Below are 26,762 nucleotides of genomic sequence, written 5' to 3'. Positions count from 1 at the left end.
CGGAGAAATAGAAAGCCTTTTGGCGTGAAGTACATTTACGTGTATGTGTACTCGTTAGACATTAGAATGCTGAACACATCATCTCATTTTTATGTCCCCGGTATGGCTTTCATATTTGGCACGTGTGTTCCTTGTGACAAGACCTTTCCGGCGGTACCAACATTTTTAACCATGTGACGTATGACCTACATTCTTCACCATTGTCCTTATTTAATGATCAATGAAGTAAAGTATTTCACATAGTACAGATTTAATGTTCCACTTCAGAATTGTGTTGCAACCGGAGGCACAGTGTTTTATAAACACATCTTATATATCCAAAGGAATCTAACATTTGGAAAGATAAATGCCAAACCCAATGTTGATCAACATCTTAACTTTCTTTCCATTTTGAGCTAATTGTGAGTTGTCTTGGTTTGACAGGTTTTCCCATCTTTCAATACTGCACAATGTTAGGTCACTCGTGAATGCTGCCCTCTTAATAGGGACACTTTATGGGCCATTTGGCGATTGGGTTACACGTGGTTTTGGTGTTTGTTAGATATATTGGCTCTAAGTATTGTCTAAATCGTATTAAGATTGAATAATCATCGCTTCACTATGGTTGTATTTATTACTCCCATTGTTATTCGCATTAATAAATTTTCCCAGAATCAGTATTTTTCTTGATATTACAACACCAAATTCTACAGTAATTCAATATATAGATTCCTATATTGAAAGTTAAGAATATCTGCTCACCGGCCTGACCTTTGATCGACACAGTGTAAAATCTACCAAACAACCATTCAAAAATGATAAAGACAGAACTAACGCGTGTTGAATTCCTAAAATTATGAATCATTCAAAAAAGTCTTTTGAATTTCGTTTTTGGATTGAATGAAATATGAATATCCTGAATCTTGATTTTCAACATGAATATTTCTATTTCAAATGTTAAATTCAAAACTTATATCCACCGAAAAATACCAAGCAATCAATGTTTTTTCTCGCGGTTATCTATTTAAATGTAAAGCGATATTGATACGTTCCCAATGTTAATAATCATTACAGATTCCTGATTAATTCGTTACAACGCTCTACTGTACCAGATTCTAGACTTGTATTAAAGGTTGCTTTTGTGTTTATTTTTACACAATCTTCGAAATCAAATCATATCATGTGAGGACATGTAGTAACTGGGGATCAACATAGGATTTATATTGTTGAAATACTTCACACCGGTGATGTATCCCACGAGAGACTACGAGAAATTGTGCTTGAGACTAGATATGCTGTATTTGATTAACATTCAGAGTTGATTTAATCCGTTAGATCAATACTTTTTAGAAAATGAGAAGCTTACAAGATATATACTGATAGTTATCGAGTCCAAGACTACGTGTATCTGTTACGATGGTAAATATGTGAATTTGTTCTTAAAGTAGACAGTGAATGACTCTATCCTTTTTCTGAAATCCCTACTACGTATTCCGTTTTAATAAAGAGCTTTATTTTATATAACTAAAGTAACACAGCCTGGACATATTTTAGTTCGAACACAATATACTAGATAATTATGTTCTGAATTACTATTCTTCAGATTGCCAATTAACAATACTGATAACGATATATTGGCTGTAATTCCCCTTTGGAACATATTAACAACCTTATTGATACAGTCGATGTTGATTTGATATGCAAATGGTTACGAGAATAAATGTCACCCAAGCCGAAAGGGTCCAATAAGGATGGGAATCAAGAGGAACACAAAGAGTTTAAAAAAAACGCATAACAGAGCAGATGGGATAGAAATCAAAACATCAAAATCACAAAAAATGCATTTCAGTCAGAAGATGTATTACATCTTAACTTTTCCTTCTTGTACTTTTTCAGCAGCCTTCATGAAAGTCTATCCTTTGTGACATTCTTAGCACTAGGAAGTCTGGGTTAAAGTCTTATCATAATACCGTTTACGCACGAGTTGAAATTCAATAGTATTTGGCCAATCAACAACATCTTCTAATAAACATTTTTTTTCTATAAGAACATTTAATATGTCCACTCTGTACACCACCATATCTGATTCTGCAATGACAACACCATTTGTTTCCTTGTTTTAAGAACTTTCTGTTGCAAGAAGAAAGGTAGACTACGATATAAATATAGGGTTGTGAACTATACCAAAGCGTTTTTCGTGAACAAAGGAAAACTATGCGAGGTACGAAATCATAAAAATTATCGTGTTTCCTATTTTTATAAACATTGAAACAAATAATCAAGAAATTAAAATCACTACGTTGATTACCTAGCTTGGTCGAAAGCTTTCCCTGATGGTTTCGTTGCAAGAAAAGATCGAGGTAGGTCGCTGTTGTAGAAGAGTCTAGCGTATCATTGATTTCCAACTCTAGTGGGTATATGTGACAGACTTGATCAATAAATTTCTTGTTATTTAAAGACAAGACGCCATCAGTATATCTGAACGTGAAATTGAAGGACTTCGCAAGGTCTTTGTGATCTCATTTGATAAGGGCCTTGATATTTATTTTCATTTATTTCGTTGATACTTTTCATTTCCGAATTCAAATATACCCGAACTATTAAAATCAACTATATTCATCTAGCTTTATTTATCTACGAAATCAAGTGTCTTAGACAAAAGTAACATATTTTTCAATAACCAATAAAACTGACTCCCAAGGCAATATTTGCTTTTCAGTATACATTGATTTGGCAAGACAAAATTATTCGCAGTTTTTTTTATCATTTTAAACGTATGCCAGTGTGATGAGAAGAAGAACAAACAATTCTGACTTTATAAAGTTTTTAGTGATGTTTTGCGTTACGCTAATGTTATTTTTGTGAATTGAGGACGTTCTTTTGCATAATGAATCTAGGAAGGAAATGTCTCGCCGAAGCCTATATATGTTCTACGTAGACTGCGTTGCTAACTACATTAATTGTGTTAGAAGAGCAATGAATTATTCTGATTATATTGTTTATAGATTATATATAGACATATGTAAATATAACGGAAAGACTAAAACAAATAACGAAAATAAAAAAAACTGAAGCTTTTATGTGATGTTCGTAATAAAATCAGGTACGTCATATTTTAAACAATCAATGTCTAGACAACGGTAGACTAATACGATTCATTACGTATAAAAACGATGTCTTCCGTCTCGGACTGTGCACGATTAACCTGTCTCGGAGTCGCTTCAGCAACACCATTAATGTTAGCGTTGGTCGTTAATCCATTCCCATGTGCTACCTTTTCAGGACAGACACGAACCAGTCTATCCAGACTGGGCTTGATCTACTAGATAGGCGCTGCTCTTTAATTATTGATGACACTCTACAGCCAAATCCTGATACTTGCTTTCAATGATAATACCAAGCCTGATAAATAACGAAAGATATATTTTCATTCATTCAAATGTTGTTTCCTTTCTCTCTTTCTCTCATCTGCTTCATAGTTATGCGTTGTTCTTGGAACTTTGATAATGCGGCCATAAAAATATAGTTTAAGCTCTTTGCAGACTGAATGGGACAGAATGGAATGGTGTTTTGAAAGATGGGATAAACACAACCTAGATATATGTCGTAGATTTTACAGCACCAGTCATAACGTTTTTATCTTTCATCTGGCATATGTTTATTTAAGAGACAACTCACAGGCTGAGACGGATGTAAATGTGTTATTATTTACGGTCATGGTAAAATTACGTTTTATAAGAGTACTCGTGCCATTCTTTATCGAAACCACACTTTTGTAGACATTTTCTACAGGAGTTATTGTATCAACAAATATAAATGGCTGGCCTACAGTCTTTATCTCTCTTTCATTCTTTCTGAAGTCATGGATTCGTTTTCTGATAATTTCTTTCAATAAGATGATGGCGACTTCCGTACTAAAACATATCAATCGAGCAGATCAGAAAGTGAACGAAACAATACGATAAAAGCTCCAATTCCCAATTCGCAATTAGCAAAAATTTGTGTATGTAATTGGTGTCTCACCTAAGACAAAGACGTAAACAAAGTAATGCCATTCAATTTTGATTACATGTTAATGGCTCCTTGACGTTCAATTTCGAATGAACCGGGGAAATCCATGGTACAGCCATACAATGTGACCAGGCATGTCGCAGTCCTATCACGTCAAGACATTTCGGAGTGATAACACTAAGCTGAAATTGGATGTTCCGTGGTCCCATCATCGCTCGACACCCTCCTCATATGAACTGTGCCGTTAACGAGAACTGAAAACGTACTGAAACAAAATAAAGTTAAGAATTGGAGACACATATTCGGAAATTCACTATAAAAAAGAGATTGACTATGGCAGTGAAACGCGGAATATGATACTCCAGGACATTACAGTTTACTTATTTTTCGTTCATCGATGTCTGATAAAACCCTCTTTCAGACGGTTCTCGTGGATGGAGCGCGTTATCGTTCCAGATCGTGTGGCGAGTTGTTATTATAAAGTAACTCCACAGACAACTACCATTTCTGATCCGAAACGGTGCACAATTTGTCAATTCGGAAGTCCTGTAGAAGTTGTTAGATAGTGTCTGTTAGACAACGTCTGTCTCAGCACACATACATCAACCATTTGCTCTACATACGTATTAATAGGGCAAATCGCTGGAATGATGAACGTACACCCAAACATTAACTTCCCGTACTACTGGCATCTGTTCGGCAACACCACTTTTCTTGGCTATAAAAGAAGACTTTCAAGCCATTTTTTCATTTTCAACAAGTCATCCATGGCCAAATTATTTGGATCTGAATTGTATCATATATCATTACGTTTGATGAATAGCCCATATTTACGATCAAATCCAGTGTATTTCTTATCATGACCAAGTGCTTTTATTTAAAAGTGCAAATCACCATTAAATATCAAGTCTGAGTATGAATGATTGTATTACCGGTAATTCATGGACTCGTAGTAACAGTATAGAGAGTCTACTTAAATTATATCTCAGCTCGCGCCATTATGGCTAATAGAATTGGGGGAAAGATGATTATTTTCTGATCAATTGAAATAATGTATTTATTCAGGACAGTTCCAGTCATATCTGTTCATTGTTATCTACTCATAATACACACTATCAGATGTACTTGTAAATAAACCCAGTGTCCCAGTGTGAATGTTTCTCTATGGAAGTTGTTAAGTGTTTAAAATTTGCTTGTGCGGTGTCAACAGTTTTCTTTCAGCTAACTAACCTCGGTGATGAATTTAATTTTAGAGCACAGAACCATACTAACCATTGTTTGTGACGATGTTTTTTTTTTCTGGTGTTTTTTAAGCGTTTCTGTCTCTTGAAGCCGTAGACCAATTAGTCACAATTCTGTTTTTTGTTTTAGTTGCAAGAAATTCCGTGTTCATGTGATATCTGCAAGTAAGATGAGTCTGTCCAAACTATGTGCCCGGAAACTAACACGTTTATACAGGCAACTAACGTCTTTTCAGGACTGAGTCATTCACATCCTGTTGTATATATGCTAAGTACATGAAGTTAGGTAGTGTTCGTTCTGCAATTAGACCTATCGACGTACCGAAATCATGGTCTTATTCTGAATATAAGGTTGTATTGGTTTGATTATCAAAGTTATTGTTTGTTAAATAATTCAACTCGATTGCTCTCATTTCTAGCTCATGTTCAGAACAAACCTATGTTTTGTCCTACTTTAACATTTTACATTTCGTCCTAGAGGATATTGTCATACAACACAACACCTAATGTAAGCATTCATCAGAAGACAGGGTAAGCATTAAAATGTCAAATATGCGTTTTCTAACTGTGTATGATATCAGAATATCTGTTCAAAATGAATTACCAGCATGAAGACAATATTCTGACAAAATGTAGTCAATGTTAGATATAGATCTTCTCTCCCACCTCTTTATCTGAACAATTGTGGTATTTCCTGCCGCAGTGTTTGTAATGTAAGACATTGTATGTTGCGATATTTCTGAAGCCGATGGTAGAGTTACATGTTTTTTCTCATATAAACATACAGTTTTAAATGCTGCAACAGCGTCGTTGTCATACTACCATTGTAAGATTATAACTTTTCAGGATTGTAATATAATCAATAGGTAGTGGCTTAATTATCTACCTACATAATGATCATGTGACCTTTGCTGACATAAGGACGTAAACAACCATATGTAAAGTAGGGTCAGAGGCATATGGGTTTACTGACAACATGAAGGATTTCACCATAAAATAACTATATGTAGTTTATCGTGGCTATACAGTAATATATTTGTTTTGATAAAATGTTGTATACCATTATTATTTAGAATAGTTCTGAATGACAAGCATATCTATTCATCTATATACCTATGGGGCACTTATTATGATATACTCTTTAGTAGAACAGTGATAACCATATCGATAATGTATCAAAATCGTCATTGGATCGCATAATACATGTCCGTCTTATTACTTTGGTTTTAACAAATTTGACAGGAAAATCAACTTTCTGGGATCTTCACATTCTAACCTACTTATAATTAGGAAAATTCTCATTAGCTGTAATGCTTATAATCCCGTTTATGTTCGGAACTACAGTGTTGTACCAAATAGATGTGAATAGATACACATCAAATTAAATTTGAGTCCCCTTGCGAAAAGGCACTCGTCGACCGCACAATCATACCATTCAAATTTAACGAGCACATACATCTAAAAAAGTATCGTCTCGCAGTGTCTAGGAATTCGATATAATTTGTTTACTAGTGAATAGGTGTCATGTATACAATATTTAAATGCAGAAATGTCTGAAATTCTAATAAAGGGGGATGATTCACTGTACATAAAGGGAGATGCTATATTGACCAAATGGCATGTGTTGCTGACAGTGCCGATATCTTGTCTTTCATGTTGCATTGATTGATTGATGCCCAAAGTCGGCCGGCAAATTTTAGGCAGGGGATACATAATTTCAATATCCACAATGTCTACAATATGAAATGAACATGCTTTTTAGCCGACATTGTGAGAACATTGATAGTGCAATGGTAGATATATTTGAACGTAAAGATACCATTGTGAAATATGAAACATTTGTGAATGTCTGGTATCACTTCATATAGGTTTACAAGCTTACGTATGAAAACATTCAACAGCGATTACACTTTAATAAAACTTATTCAGACTTTTGAAAGCATTATTATCAGTTTTCTCTGTTTACAATAATCCTGATATGTTGACATGATCATAGAAACATCAATCGTAACATAAAAGACCTATGACAGATACAATAGTTCTTTATCAGGCACACAAATACCATAGGGAAATACTGATAAGTCTACATGATTTTAACTGGATTAAAAAGAAATGAAAAGAAAGCAAAATATGAACAAAGATTTAAATGAAAAGCCCATTGTACCATTGGCATCTGTCATAAACAGCAACGGACCCAACGGGCAAACTAACGAGCATTAAACACGTCGAGCTTTATATCTCACAAAGTAATAGAATTTTTCTGAAAATGATCACCATGACGATGGTAAACTTCCCAATAACTTTCATCTACCTGAATCTTTTGTAATCTTGCGTTACGAACTACTTCTTGCACGAAAATTGTGATAATTGGAGCAGACCCCTGAATATTGGATCTGCGACATGAAAACTCCATAGGCTTGTGATGCAGAGCTGATGCTATCCAAAAATTGAAAATTCACAATAGGAAACTTGATGTTATCACGCTTATCTTTTAGATTGGGGGAAACTGTTGGGGTTTTGTTGTCGGGAAAGTTAGGTCGATAGTTCAACGACTTAAATATTAAAAGGTCATATCTTAATGACAACCCAGCTTTACCATGATCAGCTAATAGAAATGCTAAAGTATTATCTATATATAATTAAATTAATTGACTTTATTTGTACATGAACAAGTAATATCAACAGAGAATGGATAGAGAGAAAGAATATTCATGTCCCCCTAAGGTTGCTTAAAGGTGTTACCGCTAAAGCAGATGACCATTTTCCGGACACTTTGAACAAAATTAGGTTGGCCTAAATCCCAAATTAAATACAAAATATTCTTGAGTTTCGAGAAATGCTCAATAATATAGCTGATGAAGGTAACCTATCTCCAGTTGAACTGACTATATAATATGTAAATTAGGCAGCTATAATTAGCCTTCGAATCCACATCCTATTTTCCTGTCCATCATTCGTCCGAAAAACACTGCGACGGAATATATTCTGCAAATCTATACCTAAAACTGAATCACACTGACAGTGTTACATCTGTACCACATCATTACACACTTTTCGCTTTGTTAAAGCTTTATGAATCCTTCAGTCAAGCCGAACACTTGATCGCCCAATACGGTTAAGAAAACAGGAATATACATTTAGGCGCAATGCGTATTTCTGTGGGATCATCGAAAGTATTGAAATTTCGTTATTATCTCATTAGGTGGGCGGCGTCCACCTTTAATTAGTTCCAACATGTGAAGGAACATTTCCTGGCAGAGTTTATCATATTGTGTTGATCTATCCTTTGTATGAGATGTCTCAGTAACTGAACTATTCGTATTCTTGGGTTTATGACACATTCCATACTAAATATCCAACATTAGTGTTATGTTAGTGTTGGATGTTACAAAAGATTCACGAAAGGGCAATGCATGCCACATGTTTCTATAATAGTGCATTTATAACGACTGCATGAGTACGACATGCTCTTCCAAATGCTTATTAAATTGATTTAGTTTATGTTTTGATGTTCATGTGGGCAATGGGCAGCAGTAAATGAATCACCTATGTCGTGATGCACGATGAATTCAAATATATCTCTGGTGAAAACGTGTTGGGGTGTGTTTTTAATATTGTGCTTGATCACCATACTGTAGCAAAGCAGGAATATTTCTGTCTGTTGGTAAGAAAGCACTGGACCGACATGTCAGCAGATCCCACAGATATCGTGAGCGATAGGTTGCGAAGAGGTGATTTTATAGTGTATTACTACACAGTAATTAATCAATTAGGGAAAAACGTGTGCCAACTACCATTGTGATTAAAATAATATCGCGCCAAAAAGGGGAACGGTTATCTAAAGTTAGTGCATTGTATACCAAGGCGAATTCTGCATAAAAATGGCGCAATCAGTATGACGTTTCGATGTCTACACGGCCACGAGATGTTATGATATCGACCAACGTTTTAAGTTGTACTATAACCTTCTACACACCAAAATCGAAAATAGTGTAATAGTGTGAGGAGAAGATACCCATATTATATCACAAAACATACCAAAGATTGTAGAATGTAATTCAGTCAATTTGACAGCGCTTTGTTAATTAGTATAATTAGCTCCAGCTATACTTGTTAAGAATCCTCAGTCAACAGCAAAGATATATAACTTCCACGTCGTCCCTATTGCACGACAGGTTAATAAATAGAAAAGATTTATAATAGTCTTTATGCTAAAATCGATGAAAAGCAAATACTGAGATACTGATATCTGAAGTGGTAAAGGAAATTTTGAGAAATATCGGCTTTCAGAAGAAAAAAAATGATTGTCTGGTCCTCCGAATGCTTGGTATAAAGACTTTAATATGTCTCAAAGATGATTTACTTTATGCAGCTCGTGAGATGATAAAGCTATTCTTGCCAATCTTTGCTGAGCAGTTACAACTGCCGGTAAATAAGTCGAACTATCATCTCCAAAATACAACAAGACGATACAAACATGGCAACACAGTCATAATCCAGACTCAAGTCAATAAACCTAAGGTAAAACATGAACAAAAAGGTGTACAAGGAGACTCCTGATAAAGTACAAGGAGAATAAGACCAGGTGTTCCAGAACAGTAAGCGTCTTCAATTTCATCGACGACATTCGCCATGTAAACCTTGGTAAATCCAAGTAAGTAATGTCACATTTTCAAATGAGAATTAGGTATAAAACAACGGAACAAACAGGCAAACTAACGATCATTGAACACTTCCAGCTTCTTAACGCACAAAGAAATAGAATATTTCTCAATGATATCACTAAGACGACCATAAGACTTCCCTATAGTTATCGTCAACCGACATCTTTTAAAACACTGCGCTACGAGTTTGTCTTTTAACTTGACTTTTACTTTCCAATCAAATTTCTGTAGGATTATGCTGTTTGACGAAACATTCGCCCATGATACGTCATATAATAACGACCCGTGTTATATATGGATGTTGTTACTGATGACGTCAGAAGTTTGGCGAGACCGGATATACTACGTCATATAATAACGACCCGTGCTATATATGGATGTTGTTACTGATGACGTCAGACGTTTAAAGACAATTTGGATAACTGTAGGAAAGAAATGCAGTAAAACCACCATGCAATAAGGCATAATGAACTACAAAGTATCTCAATTGAAACTTGAAACAGATTAAATGTTTTTGATATACGTGCAATCAGGTCGATGGAAATTTAGACTGAAGATCAGCATAATAAACCATGGTATGATCAGATTGGGTGACAGCACTTTAACACAGGAAACCTAGAAGACGTAGGAGGAAATTCGGTCAAAACAAAACTTGCGAATAAACGCGAAAGAATAAATCATGAGGCCATTGTATACAATAAGATTTCGTACATATGCAGCCTGATGATAATGGCAATGAGTGCCTTTGAGTTCTCAGTTGACAAATAAATGTTTATAGCAAATTTAGATTTACACGTTTTGTAGAACTTCCGCTGTCTTACGTAACATAAGACATCCAAGATATTTGGAATCGATATCTAAGGGGGAAAATTTTGACACGTCACGTGGTAACATTTATGTATAAGCCTGTGAAGAAAACTTGCATGTTTCTAGGTTTTTTATTTATATAATTTGCGCATGTATGTTTCCTGTGCAATAGAAATAATACAGATGGTAGTCTACTCCGACTAAGACATCCGTTATTCATGACATAACGTGGATGTCATTTCGACATAAGACATTTACATTAAGCTACTGATTTTTTTAATTATGTAACAGAACTGAAACCTTTCTGTTAGGGTGTGATTTAAACTATCAGATGCGTATCCGCCAAGTATCGTGTGGCAATCCATATCTTTATTCTAGAAATAGGCCTGTCTGATATCACTCACCTGCTAAGAAATAAATTCTGTGCTTACCACTGATATGAAAATGCAAGAGAAAGAACGTCTGGCATATTATATTTTTCCTTTTATAATTGACAGGAAAGCGAAATAACAAGGGAGAAAAAACATCGCTTAGTGATAGTTAGAAAAAAAAGATCAGCAGTTTAAAGTTATGTAATATAGAAACATGACGATTCATCATTTATGCTTTGCATTGTGGATGATTTCCAATAAATTCCGTGAAATTTCCAATCCTTTTACTGATAAGGGCACTTCCCCGGACATCCTTCCTAAGTGATGCATTTTACCATTATGGGATGAATAACTGCTGTAATAAAACAGAAATATGGAGTCAGATGAAAAGACATGTAATTCTTCGTTTTAAATAGCGATAATTGGCACTTGATCCCGATTGCCTGGTCGTATAATCCTTGTGCATTCCGCAGTGTCCCAGTTCTTTCTTGATATGCATTGTATTCACATTCGTTTTCATATAATCGATCCTAATTGAGAAAACTGCTTGCAATCAGTGTAGATGTACAAAATGATGCATGTCAAATGTTTACGCTCGTGATAATTCTTGATTACACACACGTTTACATAATGTTCGATTTTATTCGACCATGGTAGAGTTGCTATTAATACTATTTCTCGTATACACAGTAACGATTGCCTCACATGTTCATTCCACATACAAAGCTGCTTTAACATCAACCCGAGAAAAGTGCATACTTTTAAGATAATGTCATTGTCTCGGTCAGTGAGCAAACACACTCCTTCCTTGCGCGATTGCACATTCATTAACAAGGTCAAAAGGTGAGGTACAACGCACCAATTCAATGTTAAGGATGATGAGAAATGGTATAGTTATCTGGTCACTCTAGAAAGCTCTTGCAATATGGGGACCAAGTGAAGTTGTGTTGTCCTTCCCGCAGTGATGTTTAAAATGTTTTTTTTACAAATAAGTAGGAATATATAAGGAACAAGTCACCGGGAGAAAAAAAATATCTCGTCTTTCTGCATAAGTCATTAGATAGTAAAATGAGAAAAGGAAAATTGTTTATTTTACATAAGCATCTTACAGTTTCATATCTTATGACTGAATACTGAATTTAGAAGGAGGCCAATGAAAAAAGCAAACTATGACATGGTGTAAAGTCTTCAGAAATTGTATACTTTCATCATTAATATATACACTTGTATACAAAATTTACCATATACATATTACAATTATGTTGTTAATCTATTTTCAAATTTTGCTTTAACTTCTTTTTGGCGGCATTAGATTTTGATAATCGAATTCCTGAAGTCTGGTGATTGTTTGTAAACTTGGAGATAAGCATCCCTTAGCACATCTACGGTGTAGCAAAAACCGCAATAACGAATATCTGGTAGACGAAAGTTTCATGTTAGGGTGTTACACTAAAATGGTATTGTTCTTTAAATGTAGCATTCTCCTTATGTTTAACTATACTAGTAAACAAATTCCTTATTTGTAATGTCATAAGCGACGTCATTAGCCTAATTCCACATTAAAGTGATAATGATCAGTGAAAGAAATGCTATAAGACGACCAGATATAAGGCTCTTCCTGATCAAAGTACAGATAACCTATAATGAGCATATTTACCTTTGAAATGAAACTCAAGTAATACATGCACAACATCCTGGTGTACTGATCTTGTGCACCAAAAGGGGTTTGGTCAAGAAAAGATATTGAATTTAGTGATTTATCGTGTGTTTAAATTAATACAATTTTGGCATTAATGGCAAAAAAGGACAAACAGCAAAGATAAAGTTCACATTTCGATAGTGACTTATTAACATCGGTAAATGAGACAAGCTCTGGCGCTGAGATGTTTCAAATTAACGATTACGAACAGAAGTTGGGATCAGTCCTGGGTCCTTATAACACGCCGAATAAAACTTCTAGGTTAGAAAAATGTTTTCCATATATAGTTTGTCTAGTTATACAGCATAGAAAAAAATTCCCAAGACTAATTTCTTCTTTCCGACTGTGCTTATGCCGCATTTTCCCTGATATTTACTTCTTCAATATCATTGAACTGATCAATGTGGGAATTGTTATGATCTTTTATAGAGCGTAAAATCCTGGAACAGAAAGCTGCAACACATGGTTACATCACAATAGTCGATTGTACAAACATTATTCGTTCTATATTGGTCTAGACATGTAAATGTAAGATTAACCTATTCCTAATGATAAAATGTCGTTCACAAAATCAGGATCTGAAGATTTCAAAGTGTAAACTTTGAAATAAATGGTGATAGCAATTTATGGTACATTTACAGCAGGTTTCATTTTATAATCCGATTGCAGCTCATGCTACTGTTCATAAAAAAGATTCAGCTGTGTATTAGTAGGTACAATGGTTATAGCTTACATATGGAAAACCTTAGAAAATAAACGGGTTTATCACTGTTTTATTACCGAGATCTTAAAAGCATCCACATTGCGACCGCCAAGAAACCAATAGGCATATCTCTGTTCATTTCATGTTGGAATATCGATAACTATGGCTTTAATGATAGCGCCATTCACAAATTAATGAACTCCGACTGATATCAGATGTAAAATTAAGTCTTTGTTTTCTCTAAATCTCTTCTCCAGGGCATAAATTCTTCAGATTTTGACGTGCTCTGCTGCCAGTAGGTCTACTTCATTTCACACTATTTCGCAACATAACTTTAGAAAGAAATTTGTTTTATTTCTTACTATCATCATCATTGTGACAATCTTATTACCAGTGTGTTTGAAATGAATCTTCATATATCAACAGACTGAAAAAGTAATAGCTAAAGCATTTCTATCTAATTCTATTTCTATTAATTGCGCTGGAAGGAAGACTTTCTTTCTTATTTCACTGTAAATATAATTGAAGTAAATTAATGTTTCATGTTAAAGCCAGATGGCATAACGGTTTATGATTTTCATAATTAAATCCGTATGAAATATTGAGTGCGCAGGCGATGTTTCTTATTTATTTTAATCATGGTTAAATATTTACACAGAGCGTTTCCCATTGTTTTATAAACACTAATTATTTCCCTACATATGATACGTTCTTTATTGAATTCGGTGCCATTCTTGATTCTTTTCCTTTTTTTAAGATAATGAGGAAGCGAATAATAAATTATTGACATGTTATCTTTTCTGACCTACCAGTTGAACATATCTTGTTGATGCATTTTGATTGATGAGAATTGTAAATTAAAATGATGTTGATGAATGCATTTTTGATTTCGTTACTAATGATATCTAAACGCAAACGTAAAGGAGAATTACTTGGAATGAAGAACAAAACACCACTTCTTCAAGGATAAACTACCACTCCGCATGATACAGGATAAAGACAATTGAAGATATGTGTATCATTAACTAAACCAGCTTACTAACACAAGATAGACAGCAAGAGTAAAGTGTTGCTTCAATACAAAATACAAAGATTCTTATTTTTATTGATACAGCTTCAGTTTTTTCTTATATGCTATGTAACTTTACTTCATCAATAATTAAAATTTAGTGTTTAGATGGAAACAAAAACAGGAAAATGCCGACATTTAAACAACCCTTTATTCAAACGCATTATCGTCAAAATAAGAACAGAATTCATCAATATCGGTTTTCTTTTTTCCTTTACCACATGCACATACATCTGTGCTGATGATACATATTCCTTATCCATAATTTTTACTTCCATTTGAATATTGGTATTTGTTCGAAATCCTTTATACTACAGTCATCGTTCTCCGTGACAATGTTTTGCACTTAACAACTAGCGTGTTGCCCTTCTAGTAGACAAAAGTAGCCCGGAGCAAGTCACAGTAACTTAGATATGTCACGTTTTAGTACTTCAGAATGAGTTGAATTCTCCAGTACCAGACAAGACAAACCCGGAATATTCTTTGATAAATTGAGTTATTGCAGACATCACATATATACAGCATCATGGACTCAGTTATTTTAAAATTAACAAATATAAAAATTGATAGGTCAAGATGCCTTCTCCTTATTTTTTCTTGAATATGTTTATTTTGCATATTTACTATAGGTTTTCTAGTTGACAATATATTTGTTAACTAATATAACAGTTCATATTATTCGACCTCAGACAAAATATTCCTATTAAAAAACAAGAAAATATCAACATGTCAACAAAATCATAATCAAACCTCAATTTCAATAAAACAAGGGCAAAATATGAAAAAAAAAAAAAAAAAGATTTACAGGGAGACTCCAGAAATAGTAAAAAGACCGATGTTCCGGAAGAGGAGGCATCCTCTACTTCCTCCACGACATCCGCCATATAAATATCAGTCAGTCCAAGTAAGTAGTGTCATGTTCTCCAATAAGAACAAGGTATACAACCACGGAACCACCAGAATACCTAACGAGCATCAATAATGCCAAACTTCATGTCACACAAACTATAGAATATTTCTCAATGAGATCACAATGACGACCGTAAAGCTAGTCTGAACTATTCGTTTCTAGTAGAACAAACTATCTTATTTTCTTATTATTGCTCCCTTCACAAATTTGATGCATAACATCCACTTTGCCGTGGCAAAATGACGAAAAAATAAAACATAACCATATCCAAAGCAACAATTACTATTCACACATTTGTCCTTTATCAAGCTTTGTGCTATTCCTTGGCAGTATACTCTGTTGATTGGCTAGTTAAGCGAAAGCGGTTTGAAGTAATCGTGAATTAATTTTTGTGATATCCGCTTGTGCAAAATGTCCACATTTATGTTTTACGTTCCTACAGTTCTGAGGAAATAATTACAGATATTTCGCATAAAAGTCGATATCTGTATCAAATTGTTATTCTGCTTAGACAGACGTGATTTCGGATTAGCTCACATAGGAATAGTTTGCTGATTGGCGATCCGTTTGGTCTGCATAATGTATTCTTATTTCAAAGCTTTCTGAAAGAGATATCACTTATGTATATGCCTCGAAAGCACATAATATCTAAAGATTGCTTGTGAAACATGGACCGAGACTCAAATTTGAGGGACAAGATATATTCGATATTGTATCATCAGCAATGTACACAATCAGTCAAATCACGATGTCCGCTATATTTTATGACACAATGGTATCAAATCAAACGTTCACTTGATGTCTATTATTGATGTAGATAATCACTAATAAGATATGTTGTAGGAATATGTATGTTGGAATTATAGTACCGAGATAACTGTTAATAGCAAAAACTCTAAATGATAATTATTGAAATTACAGTCTGTGCTCTTTGTGGAATAGATGTATGGGTAACTAGCAATTACCATACTCGGCTGTTATGAGACACCACGTGCGGCGTTACTACGTGACATACAAAATATTTCTGCATCTTTTATTCATACAGGGGTTAGTGTTGTGCCTTATTTACATTAATGGTAGATATGTTTGGTACCAAATATGAACATGTTTTTCATCATTTCTTCATATATGTATTTTAATTAATATGTCTAGACGCAGAGTCATGTACATGAAAATATGTTTCTAATGGAAAGGGTCAGTAAAGTTAATTAATTGTATAAAAATATATGATAATCTAATTAGTTCCTAGAGGTATTGTTTCATATCCCTGCGTGTCTGGATGAACAGAAGAACGTTATTTTCACCGACCACATTGCTCCTGCTGTAGAGAAAGTAGTCAGATTACCGCGCAGCACTAACGTGCACTGGTAAAACCATCTGATACTTGTCCACTTTTGAAAACAAAAATAACCGTAACATTAAAAGCATTGTGGTGAAATAGGCCTTCCTTGCAGGATGCCTATGCAGTATTCTAAAATTCCGTATTGGCGATACTGTAAATACCGAGTAGCGCTGGGACAGGTGGGCAATATGCCCTTGGTAATCATGAATAATATGCAGATTGTTCAATGGTCACAACGTAGTATTAATTGACACTCAAGTAACACTCGGAAAGCTCGTTATCACTTTAGTGCTGCTTAATGTATAATTTCAGAATCCCGAGTTTCATAATCACAATAATATTCCAAATAAATTATTCTGTCTTCCAATTGTTGATATCCTTAACAATCTTCATTTGGTATTGTAGTGAGAAATATACGGATGTTATATAGTGTCAAGTTATGTGGTGTTACATCTGAATGAATAAAAATTCAATATGAAACCTCTATATACATGTGTATTACACATACAGAAATAATGTTAGGATTGAAAATTTGGCCTTGCCTAATAGAATCGTATATAATGTGTTCCAGACCAATCAATCAATGGAAAATAGGAAAAAATAGGAATCTCTAATATAAAAAAAAAACATATAATGAATCCTACACAAAGGGGAGCTAAACACAACACGTGGTTTCGGATCAGATTTACTCTGTATGGGAAATGCTGTTATATTGATAGTGTATAAAACTATTCACAGTGTTAACTCTGTGAGAGTCAGAGACAACCTCTGATTTGGTATAACAACACGAGAACATAATGGAAATATATGGATGGAAATCAACATAAATCTTTCTACGTGTAGTAGATAACATCAGAACGAATGTTCGGTACATTATCAGATAAATATTAGCGCGATGAAGGTCCATCATTCTGAAGTATTTTTCGTTTCCTTTTCGCGAATTCACTAGATTATGGATGATTGTGGTTGGGCTTTGCCGAAGAATGATTAAGATAATTTATTATTAATCAAATATCATTGTTTGTAAAGGGGCCCTGGTAGGGGACAATACGATGTTGAATTGACAAATGTTTTAATGCATATATTACATAAAATCAAATGCAATGTTCTTTAGAAAATTTCACAACATCCTGATTTTTCAGTCTTAATCACATCAGTCGATAGAACGTTTTCTATTGTTAAAAATGTGTCCGACTCGTTTTGAAATCTGTCATTACTATATGAATTGTCAAACCGTACATTCGGTTCAGTATATACTATGGGTATTGATATAACTCTGGACATAATTGGTGTGTGACATGTTTAATCCATTTCATTTACGGTGAAATTCCTTTATCTAAAGTTTTCATTCAATATAAGTCCTGATATAACGATTACCACTGACGGTCTTTAAATCCTCGGAAGTAGACAGTTGCTTGGCAGTCTATTTTGGAATCCAATCGCTTTCAAAGATTTTGTTGATAAATCGCATTTATCGTCTGTGTGGTTTCATCAAGGCTGCATGGGAATCTAATTCTGAATGGGAGTGCAGTTCTTACAATAACACAATGCAATCTTGACTGAAGTATTGGGACAGGACTGTATTTCAAAATGGTACCGTTTATTTTAGAGAGAGCCTCTTCAAAGTTGGAAATACACTGGTGTGCTGAAAGGTCATTAAATTAACTCTCGTAAAATGTTCAAATTCAAATCTTTAATTTGCATCTCGAGTAAAAAGAGATTATGTTTACGACAAGTTAATATAACTTAACGTTCACGCCTTCCACCCGTAAACCATCATTAGAGCCCGTTTATCGTAGAATAACAGTCTGTTTGATAAAGTGCATTTGACAAGAAACGTCAATCAAGTCTGTATAGATGATATCTTAAATTCTATAAACAGAAAGAAAGTAAGTTTTAAGAAAAAATAAAATCGATCGTTCTGCCTTGAGAAATTTATCACAAGCTGGAAACGTCACATACAAATCGTTAATGTATCATACTCAGCTGTGCAAACATGTCTTTATGCGTTATTATACATTTGTTATAGCCATTCTGACCTGTCTATCAATCAATATAAGGTAAAATAGATATGAATTCCTGAGACAAATACCGTGTATCATAAAGGGTGAGTCTCTATCTGTGGATCAGATTTTATGAGTTGAGTACTTGGAATGACTTTTAAGTAGCACGTTTAGAACAGATTGTACAACACACATACAAGTAAATAGCACTTTTTCATAACTTAGAATGCGATACAGTAAAGCCAAACAATTAATTAAACTGCAACAGTATAAATTCAATCAGAACACTGATTTTAAGTAGCATAACGCCCTCACAACCAGCGTGGAGATCACTTAGATATCAATCTTCAATCTTATCATACTGCAATGTTGGAAAATAATCACCACAACATGACACTCCAACTGTTCTTATCATACTGAAGAACTGTTACACTTAATTGTCCCCGTAAAAATGTCTGACAGGGACACTCAAACACGGCAAACAACTTATCAAAAATCCAACACAACATGAGCTTGATGAGGAATGAATACAAGTGAAGTGTTCGATTAAGAATACACGTGTTTCCCTGAAGGGAAGTTAGGACACTTTGAGGAAGTATTACTATTTTCTAATATATGTATACCAGCGATGAGGATAGCTGACATGTTGAAACGGATCGCTGTAGTGTCCGATATTTATTTGCGCCTTTATTTCCGTTTCCTCTGTTCTGTCTCTGTTATAAAACAGTGCTTCATTGCTGTCTGAACATGTCTTCTAATATTCTTACATTCAGCACCTTATTGCTTAAACTAACCTTAATCAACGGATCAGTTGTTGCTAGGAGGAACCTTAAGCTTTATTCCGACATGATGTTTACTTCTCGTTAGTGGCCAATCACATGAGGACATCTCGTCATAAGGTGACGTCATAAATCACCAGGAAAATAACAATTTTGATCTCATAGACCAATTATTGCTTTCTGACCAGTTTAATGAACATTCCGGTCTGATTTCCTTATTATTGATCATGTATATTAAATTTTCTTATGATTTAATGGTTGATTGTTGTACAATTGTAGGTATGCGACTTTCGTTACCTGATGAGATATGAATTTTTGTTTAACCAGGTTTTATAGTGTAAGGATATAATCTATAAGTATATGAGATATGACGATATACGATTGAGAGATGTTCCTACCTAATGGTCGTGTCTACTATTCTCGTTATAATGATATAACGCATGACATTACTGAATTAGATCTAGTTACGGTTTTACTTATATCATCAATAAAGCAAAAACATCCATTGTCATGTAAACATTTATACTTTTATATAAAACGGGGAGTGGGGGAATTTAAAGGAAACAGGTCATTTATCGTATGTTTCTCACAGTTTCGATTATGCACAACGTTTACATAAAAACTTAGTTGCCGTATTGGTCTTCCGTCTGGCTTTCAAACAAGTGATATTGACTGATGGACAGAAATTAAGTCGACGCAGTAAAATATGATAAATTAAGTGAAGAACCCATTTTTTCGCATTTTGAAAGGTCGTCTTATGTTATCTAAATTAACCAATATTAAAATTGTCGCTATCACTCATGCAGAGTAAGACATACTCTTTCGGAGCACATGGTCTTATTCTCCGTGCATTTTGGTTTTACAGTTTCAGTCTTTCCTTTGTTTTAATTTTGTCCACGTGTCATCGAATACGACCTTGGATTATTATTCTGTTAGAATATTTGTTATGCTTTGTTGTTTTTATGTACAAAGGAATCGATAGTGACCTCCCGTACATTAAATGTCACAGTTTACATCACGACGATTACAACGATCTATTCATATTAGATTATATAACAATGTTTTAACTGTGTGTTTTATATTAGCACTCTATTTGTAATTACCGTCAGAAACATTTTATTCAGTTGTTAAATCTATTGTCGACAGCGTGTAATGAAGGAACTGCCTTTAACCTAATGCGAGATAAAACAACATCTTAACACTAGCCTTCTCTGGTGACATTTTGATAGAACGACCAAACGCGTGGTGGCTTAAATTTCTGAATGCAATCGTATCTTTCTTTCCTGGGTATCTTGAAAGCACAGTATTTTCTTTTCCATGGACACGCGATGCTGTGGGTAATTTTTATCAAGACAACTTTATGTGAATGTTTAGATTACGACACAGAAAGTGATCTACATTAAATCCTTCTTTAATGTATTTATGTGAAAAATCTACGAAATATATTATGATTTAACGTTTTAAGCATGCAACAAGTTACACAGTCAGTTGGTTGTTTTATCGAGTAATGTATGGTGTTATTATCCTTATCATTCCTAACAGGTTTAGCATGTTTCTAGCTTCCGACTTCAGACGGAAACACCTCTACATAAATTTAGATAAAAGTCTGTATTATTAATAGAGCTAAAGAATCTACACTTGCAAGCATTTGAATTACATTTCCGTGTCCTTAATTATACAGTGGTACGAATATACAACATATCCTTGTATTAGAGCTTGAATGATATAAAATCCATAAAGTTTAATGTGGTTTCCTGATGAAGCTGTTACTCTACCATAACTTGACATCTGGAATATAGAAGTGAATATAACGTGTTCGATATGAATCATCCGGATTGGACAATATCACCTATATACAAAGTATCTCCGAAAAGGGAAATAAGTTTATCTCATAATCAAAACATAAATTATAGAAAGGAATAGGGAAGGAATTACTGATGTGAGATTCATTGCAGAATTAGTTATTCACTTAAAGAAAGTATTTTTTGAAATGTCAATTATTTCGTATGTAGAGTTCAATTTATTATTATTATTTCGTTTATCCTTGCAATCGTTTGCTGGCTGTCTTTCAATAACTCATACTTGCACTTTGTTTAGTGTTCTTTAAACGGAAACGTATGAGCTTACAGATAAAGAACGAGGCAAAAAAGTCAGCATTGTATTTTTCGTTTTTAGATAAAACAGTTGTCAAGTTTGACGGTAATGGTAACGTGTCCAGGTTATGATATTTCAGTGCAATAAGGCTGTTAATCATAAATCAATACACACTCTCCCCATATGGCCGTTAACGTTGTGTGGTGTATGCAATGTTGTTACCTGTATTAGATCTTTTAGGGAGATTATACGAACGTTGTGACAACCCAATGCTTTTTTCTAAAAATGTAAATATGGTATTCGGTTCTGAATATCCTTGAACTTCACGTAGGTTGCTCAGAAGATGAATTACAGCATGTATTGCATCTTATTTTAGAGAAAATATTTCTGTACCACTTCGTAACCTTTTTATACCTTGATAAATTTACTTTTATCAACATAGCATTATTTCAATTATCATGAATATATTATAATAAAACAAATTTTATCATTCCAGGTGTGGAAAATGGCCGGTGCAGGTTGGGCAGTAGCAGCCTTAGGGTCCCTACCGATGCTGTACGTGTTCCGAACGAACGTCGTTGGTGGTGTTCAGAAGTGTGAGAACATATTCAGAGATCTCCCAAGATCTCACAGAAAGGCATTCCTAACCTATGCTGCTGTTATCGTATTCCTAATCCCAATATGTCTCCTCATTTTCTGCTATACTAGTATCTTTCTGAAGATAGCTCGGAAGGCAAAGGAGAGCCAGACTTCAAAGCGACACTCCATAAAGCCAGGGAAGATACATCTTCAAAGTACAAACTCTAATTCTTTACCAAAGGCAAAAATCAAGACATTGAAAATGACCTTTGTCATTGTCGTAGTGTTTCTCGTGTGTGGAATTCCATACTTTATTGCCGAGATGATCATGTCATATGGAGATCATTGTATAATATCAGACCTAGTGTACGGAATCATTGGCGCGCTGGCGGCTGCGAACTCAGCAGCCAACCCATACGTCTTCTTATTGTTTAACTGCAATGGACGTTACTCTCGTGACCGAAAGAGATCCAGTTCAGAAGCCATAGGGAATTCGACTACTCGGACCGTTTATTCTACAGCAAGTACTCGTTCTGACTATGTTGGAGACTCAAAGGCAATTTACCAACCGTCGATAAAATACAAGTGGAATGCCAATAGTCAAAACAGCATGGAGATGAACTCCATGCGGTAAAATGAATGCTTCCTTGCATAGGTAGCATCACCTACATTGAATTATGATCAAGTACAATTGTTAGCTGTCGGTTCCCTTCCAATGGACATAGATTGATACTTTTATCAAAGTAAGAAATAAATATATCACGACCTTGTATGAAGATGACGTACTTTGACAAAGACGTCGTGATGAAAATGTTTAAAATTAAAATTATCTCGTTTAATTTAATCTAATGACCTTAAAACCGATATATTGGGTGCGATTCTTGTCAGAGGTGTTTTATCCCTGTATTCAACATGTGAAATATTCATTTGACTTTATTAACATCGTGTTAATGATTATTGTTATATATGTCTATTATTGTAAATAATATGTAAGTTTGATATTATACATTATGTGTGTAAAGGTTATACTATGCCTATCACATTTTCAGCTGTATATAATGAATATATTACACCAGCAGTCCGATTCATTGATTTAACTTTGATTTTAACTCAAGGTATAATATGATGCTCCCAAAACAAGCTACATGTAAAATGAATATTATTTGTATCGTGCATTGACTCCATTGAGATGTCATGCGTTTTACCTAATACGAATACTTCATTATAAAAGTATAACAATGTTGGAATTTTAAGAAACAAAAACACATTACTACATCCTTTTAAAGTGTTAATTTCTCAATTCAGCTTTGTTTTAGGGTTTAACATACAACAAATATGGCATGTAAAAAAATCGTTTGGCCAAGTAAGAGCTGCAGATCCAGAAGAGAAGATACATAAGACGGTCCATGAGATCGCAAACAAGTTATTAGAATGATTAATAGGTCAATAATTGATTGGTATTGTACACAAAATACATCCAATCGAAACTATTAATTATCATGGATATAGTAAGATGCGAAATACTTTATGAAGAGTAAAAACGTGTGTCTAATGAGTATACGAAAACGGAATTATATGTCACGAGTGTTTAGAATCATTTGTTTAACCTTTAACCTTATTTGTTTGTTTAAGGTTCTGATTAGTAAACGTATTCATCTTTTACAACGATATACATGAACATACAATTAAGGTATTTATTGGGGTGAACTATAGTAAAATAAAACGACGTGTTTTAACATAATTGTATTGTATTCGTTACATAAGCAGAGTTGAATAAATGCACAGAAAAGTATTACACAGGCTATGTTTATTGAAATCATTTTGTGTACATATTGTTCTTGTATGTTTCAGAATAAAATCATTGCATGTATTTACTTTTCGTTTAAGAAGAGAAACTTAAGACACGTGATTTATACATCTAAATACAAACTTAGTATAGAATAAGGTAGTGCCAGATAAATACTAAAACTTCATCATACAGATGTTTCGTCCTACTAGGACTTGTCAGTGATGCCAAGCCCCTAAATATTGGAATCTCGTGGGCGACTGAGGAAAATCTAAAGTGACTGAAAAAAATGTGAAATTCTAGATTATGACGAGGTAAACTAGTCGAAACAATTAGTTCTATTATCAGAAGCGGTAGAGGAATCGTCACGTGACACCGATCGAGTTATAGCCATATGGGTATGTTTTTAGTTTGGATTATTAAGGTGGTAAATATATATACATGTTTTCGCCAAAATACAGTATAGGTTTAATTTCATTGTGGTTTTGTCATAGTGTTACAATGTAGTAAAACCGCTACTTTAGCATTTGTTCAACACAAGGCAATACTCTGATACCTTCAATTGTATATTTAAATCTCGTTTGAAGTAGAATTATAGTATCCAGGGCGTATTAATTGTTACTAATCTTTATGTGGTGTATATAGAATATAGACTATCCTCTGTCCATTAACATTTCTATACATGTACATTCAAAATACTTTATTGACTACCTCTGTGAGATAAAATTCCTTCTTTGTTGTTCTCTTCCTCTTCAAACATCACGATCGATACTTATGTTTTATTAAAAACAGTATGTTACATATCTTTATTGTATAGAACAATATTTCCAAATTGAATGTCATTAGCATAATTTGGAGATTGTAATTGCAATTATATCCTTTGTTGTCTGCCTTTAACTTGGGAAAAAATATTGCTTACGCTGTCGGTTTTAGTCAGATGTATGTATATGTGTACAAGCTGATGAGTAGCAACATCAATTGTTTTTTAAAAGTTACTTGCCTTAAGTCATTATAATCAAAATAGCAGCGTTTGTTACATTATATTTTATTATCACTACGTACAAAGATGAAACTTTCACATCAAAGATTATGTTTTTTGTAATATACGTTTCTTTGACGTTTGGGTAACACTTATTGGCAGAGTCATAGAAAAAACTAGAAACACTGTCATTAATTTCAGTTCAGAAGTAAATTTAATGAAGTAATTAAGTTGAACGAAATATCAGTTTCGTCTTTAAGGGATTCTGCTTTTAAAATTAATATGCATTTAGGAATCAAATGATAATTGACGCTGGGGCTTTGCAACGAATGGCGTATATCAAAACAAGCGAAATTGCATTTGTGACAACACACTCCGAAGTTAGAAACCAATCAATAACATTTTAATAGTGTAAACTTATTAGGACAATGTTTGACTCATTGCTTCTACATTATGGAAAAGTATAAAAATAATATGAAAGCAAATTATATCTCCTTAAGGTAACGTATTGTTCTTGTTAGAAGAGTAAACAATTGTGTTAAGTATACAGGTGAAAATCTACTTATTTCATAACTACATTTATATTAATGTGAAATGTTATAATTAATGTATATGACAAATGTGTCACTTCAATACATGACATGCACTATGTATTTTTTTCCAGGTCATATCATTGTATCATTCTTCTCTTTCATATTTAGAAATTACATTTAGAAGCAAACTAAAATTCAAGTCGTCAGTACGTGTATATGTTGTATAATTACGATTAACGAATATTTAACAAAGTTATTTTATGTTTTGAATGTCTTGTGTCTTTTTTACATAGAATTGTGATTCCCCATTACCGAATTCCTTTATGTACGCTATCATTCGGTATCCCACAGTGACAGTCATTCTACTCGCACTCAAGAGTGTATAGTTAAGAATCGTTTAATTAAAACAAGTTAATAAACAAGAAACCTTTTCAAAGTCCATGGAATTTTAAATGGCAGATATTTTATATAAAAACAAATGGAACCAGATTGCGTCAATGCGAATTTTGTTAACAAAGGAAATGTATCGCCATACTGTAAAATAACATTCGTTGATGTCAAATCGTGTGTTTTATGGTCGCCAATGTGACCTCATTCACATTTATTTCCTTTTGTGATATGAAGCTTGACGTCTTTCGAGCTCGTTAGTATGCCTTCATGTTCCGTTTGTTGTGTATCTTGTTCTTATTTAAGAACGTGACATTGCTTACATGAATTGTTCAAGGTTTACATGTCATTGATGAAGCTGGAGACGCTTACGCTTCCGGAACTCCAGGTCTTATTATCTTATTTATTATTATGAACTCTCAGGAGTCTCTGTGTTAATCTTTCTTTTGTTCATATTTTTGTCCTAGTTTTGTTGGATTTGAATTTGGAATAGGATTATGTTGACATATTGTTTCGTGACTGTCTTTCAAAGAACTCTTGCATAGATAATAGCGTAATATCATCTATTATTCCCTGTCATATATTGAGCTAGGTGTCGAAAATAAAACTTAAAACAAAAAATAATAAAATTGATAAATGTCTTCTTACTATCTCTTGACCATCACAACTCCGTGAACTAACCTGGTGATTTTACGCCAATGATGATAACCGATTTTCATTTTGTCGACATTGAGCGGCCGGGTGAATGACTTTTCGATGGTTGATTGTCCTCGTAACATCTGATACCACATGAAGACCTGTGATTGGAACACTGATGGATAGGAAC

At 34.0% G+C, this 26,762-nt stretch overlaps 1 protein-coding gene across 1 annotated transcript in view; it reads left to right on the top strand.

Annotated features, from left to right (window-relative positions):
* Nucleotides 1-22,885, top strand: part of LOC132559406 (cephalotocin receptor 2-like) — a 36,334-nt gene extending 13,449 nt beyond the window's left edge. Inside the window, exon 2 of the mRNA XM_060224018.1 lies at nt 22,169-22,885. Coding sequence (XP_060080001.1) covers nt 22,169-22,885 — 717 coding nt within the window. The remainder of the gene's footprint in view (nt 1-22,168) is intronic.
* Nucleotides 22,886-26,762: the final 3,877 nt, after the last annotated feature.

This window comes from Ylistrum balloti, unplaced genomic scaffold, assembly GCF_031769215.1.
Source record: "Ylistrum balloti isolate Yb309-2 unplaced genomic scaffold, AGI_CSIRO_Ybal_v1 Utg370906, whole genome shotgun sequence".
Taxonomy (NCBI): Eukaryota; Metazoa; Mollusca; class Bivalvia; order Pectinida; family Pectinidae; genus Ylistrum; species Ylistrum balloti.
This window is presented reverse-complemented; position numbering and strand designations above follow the sequence as displayed.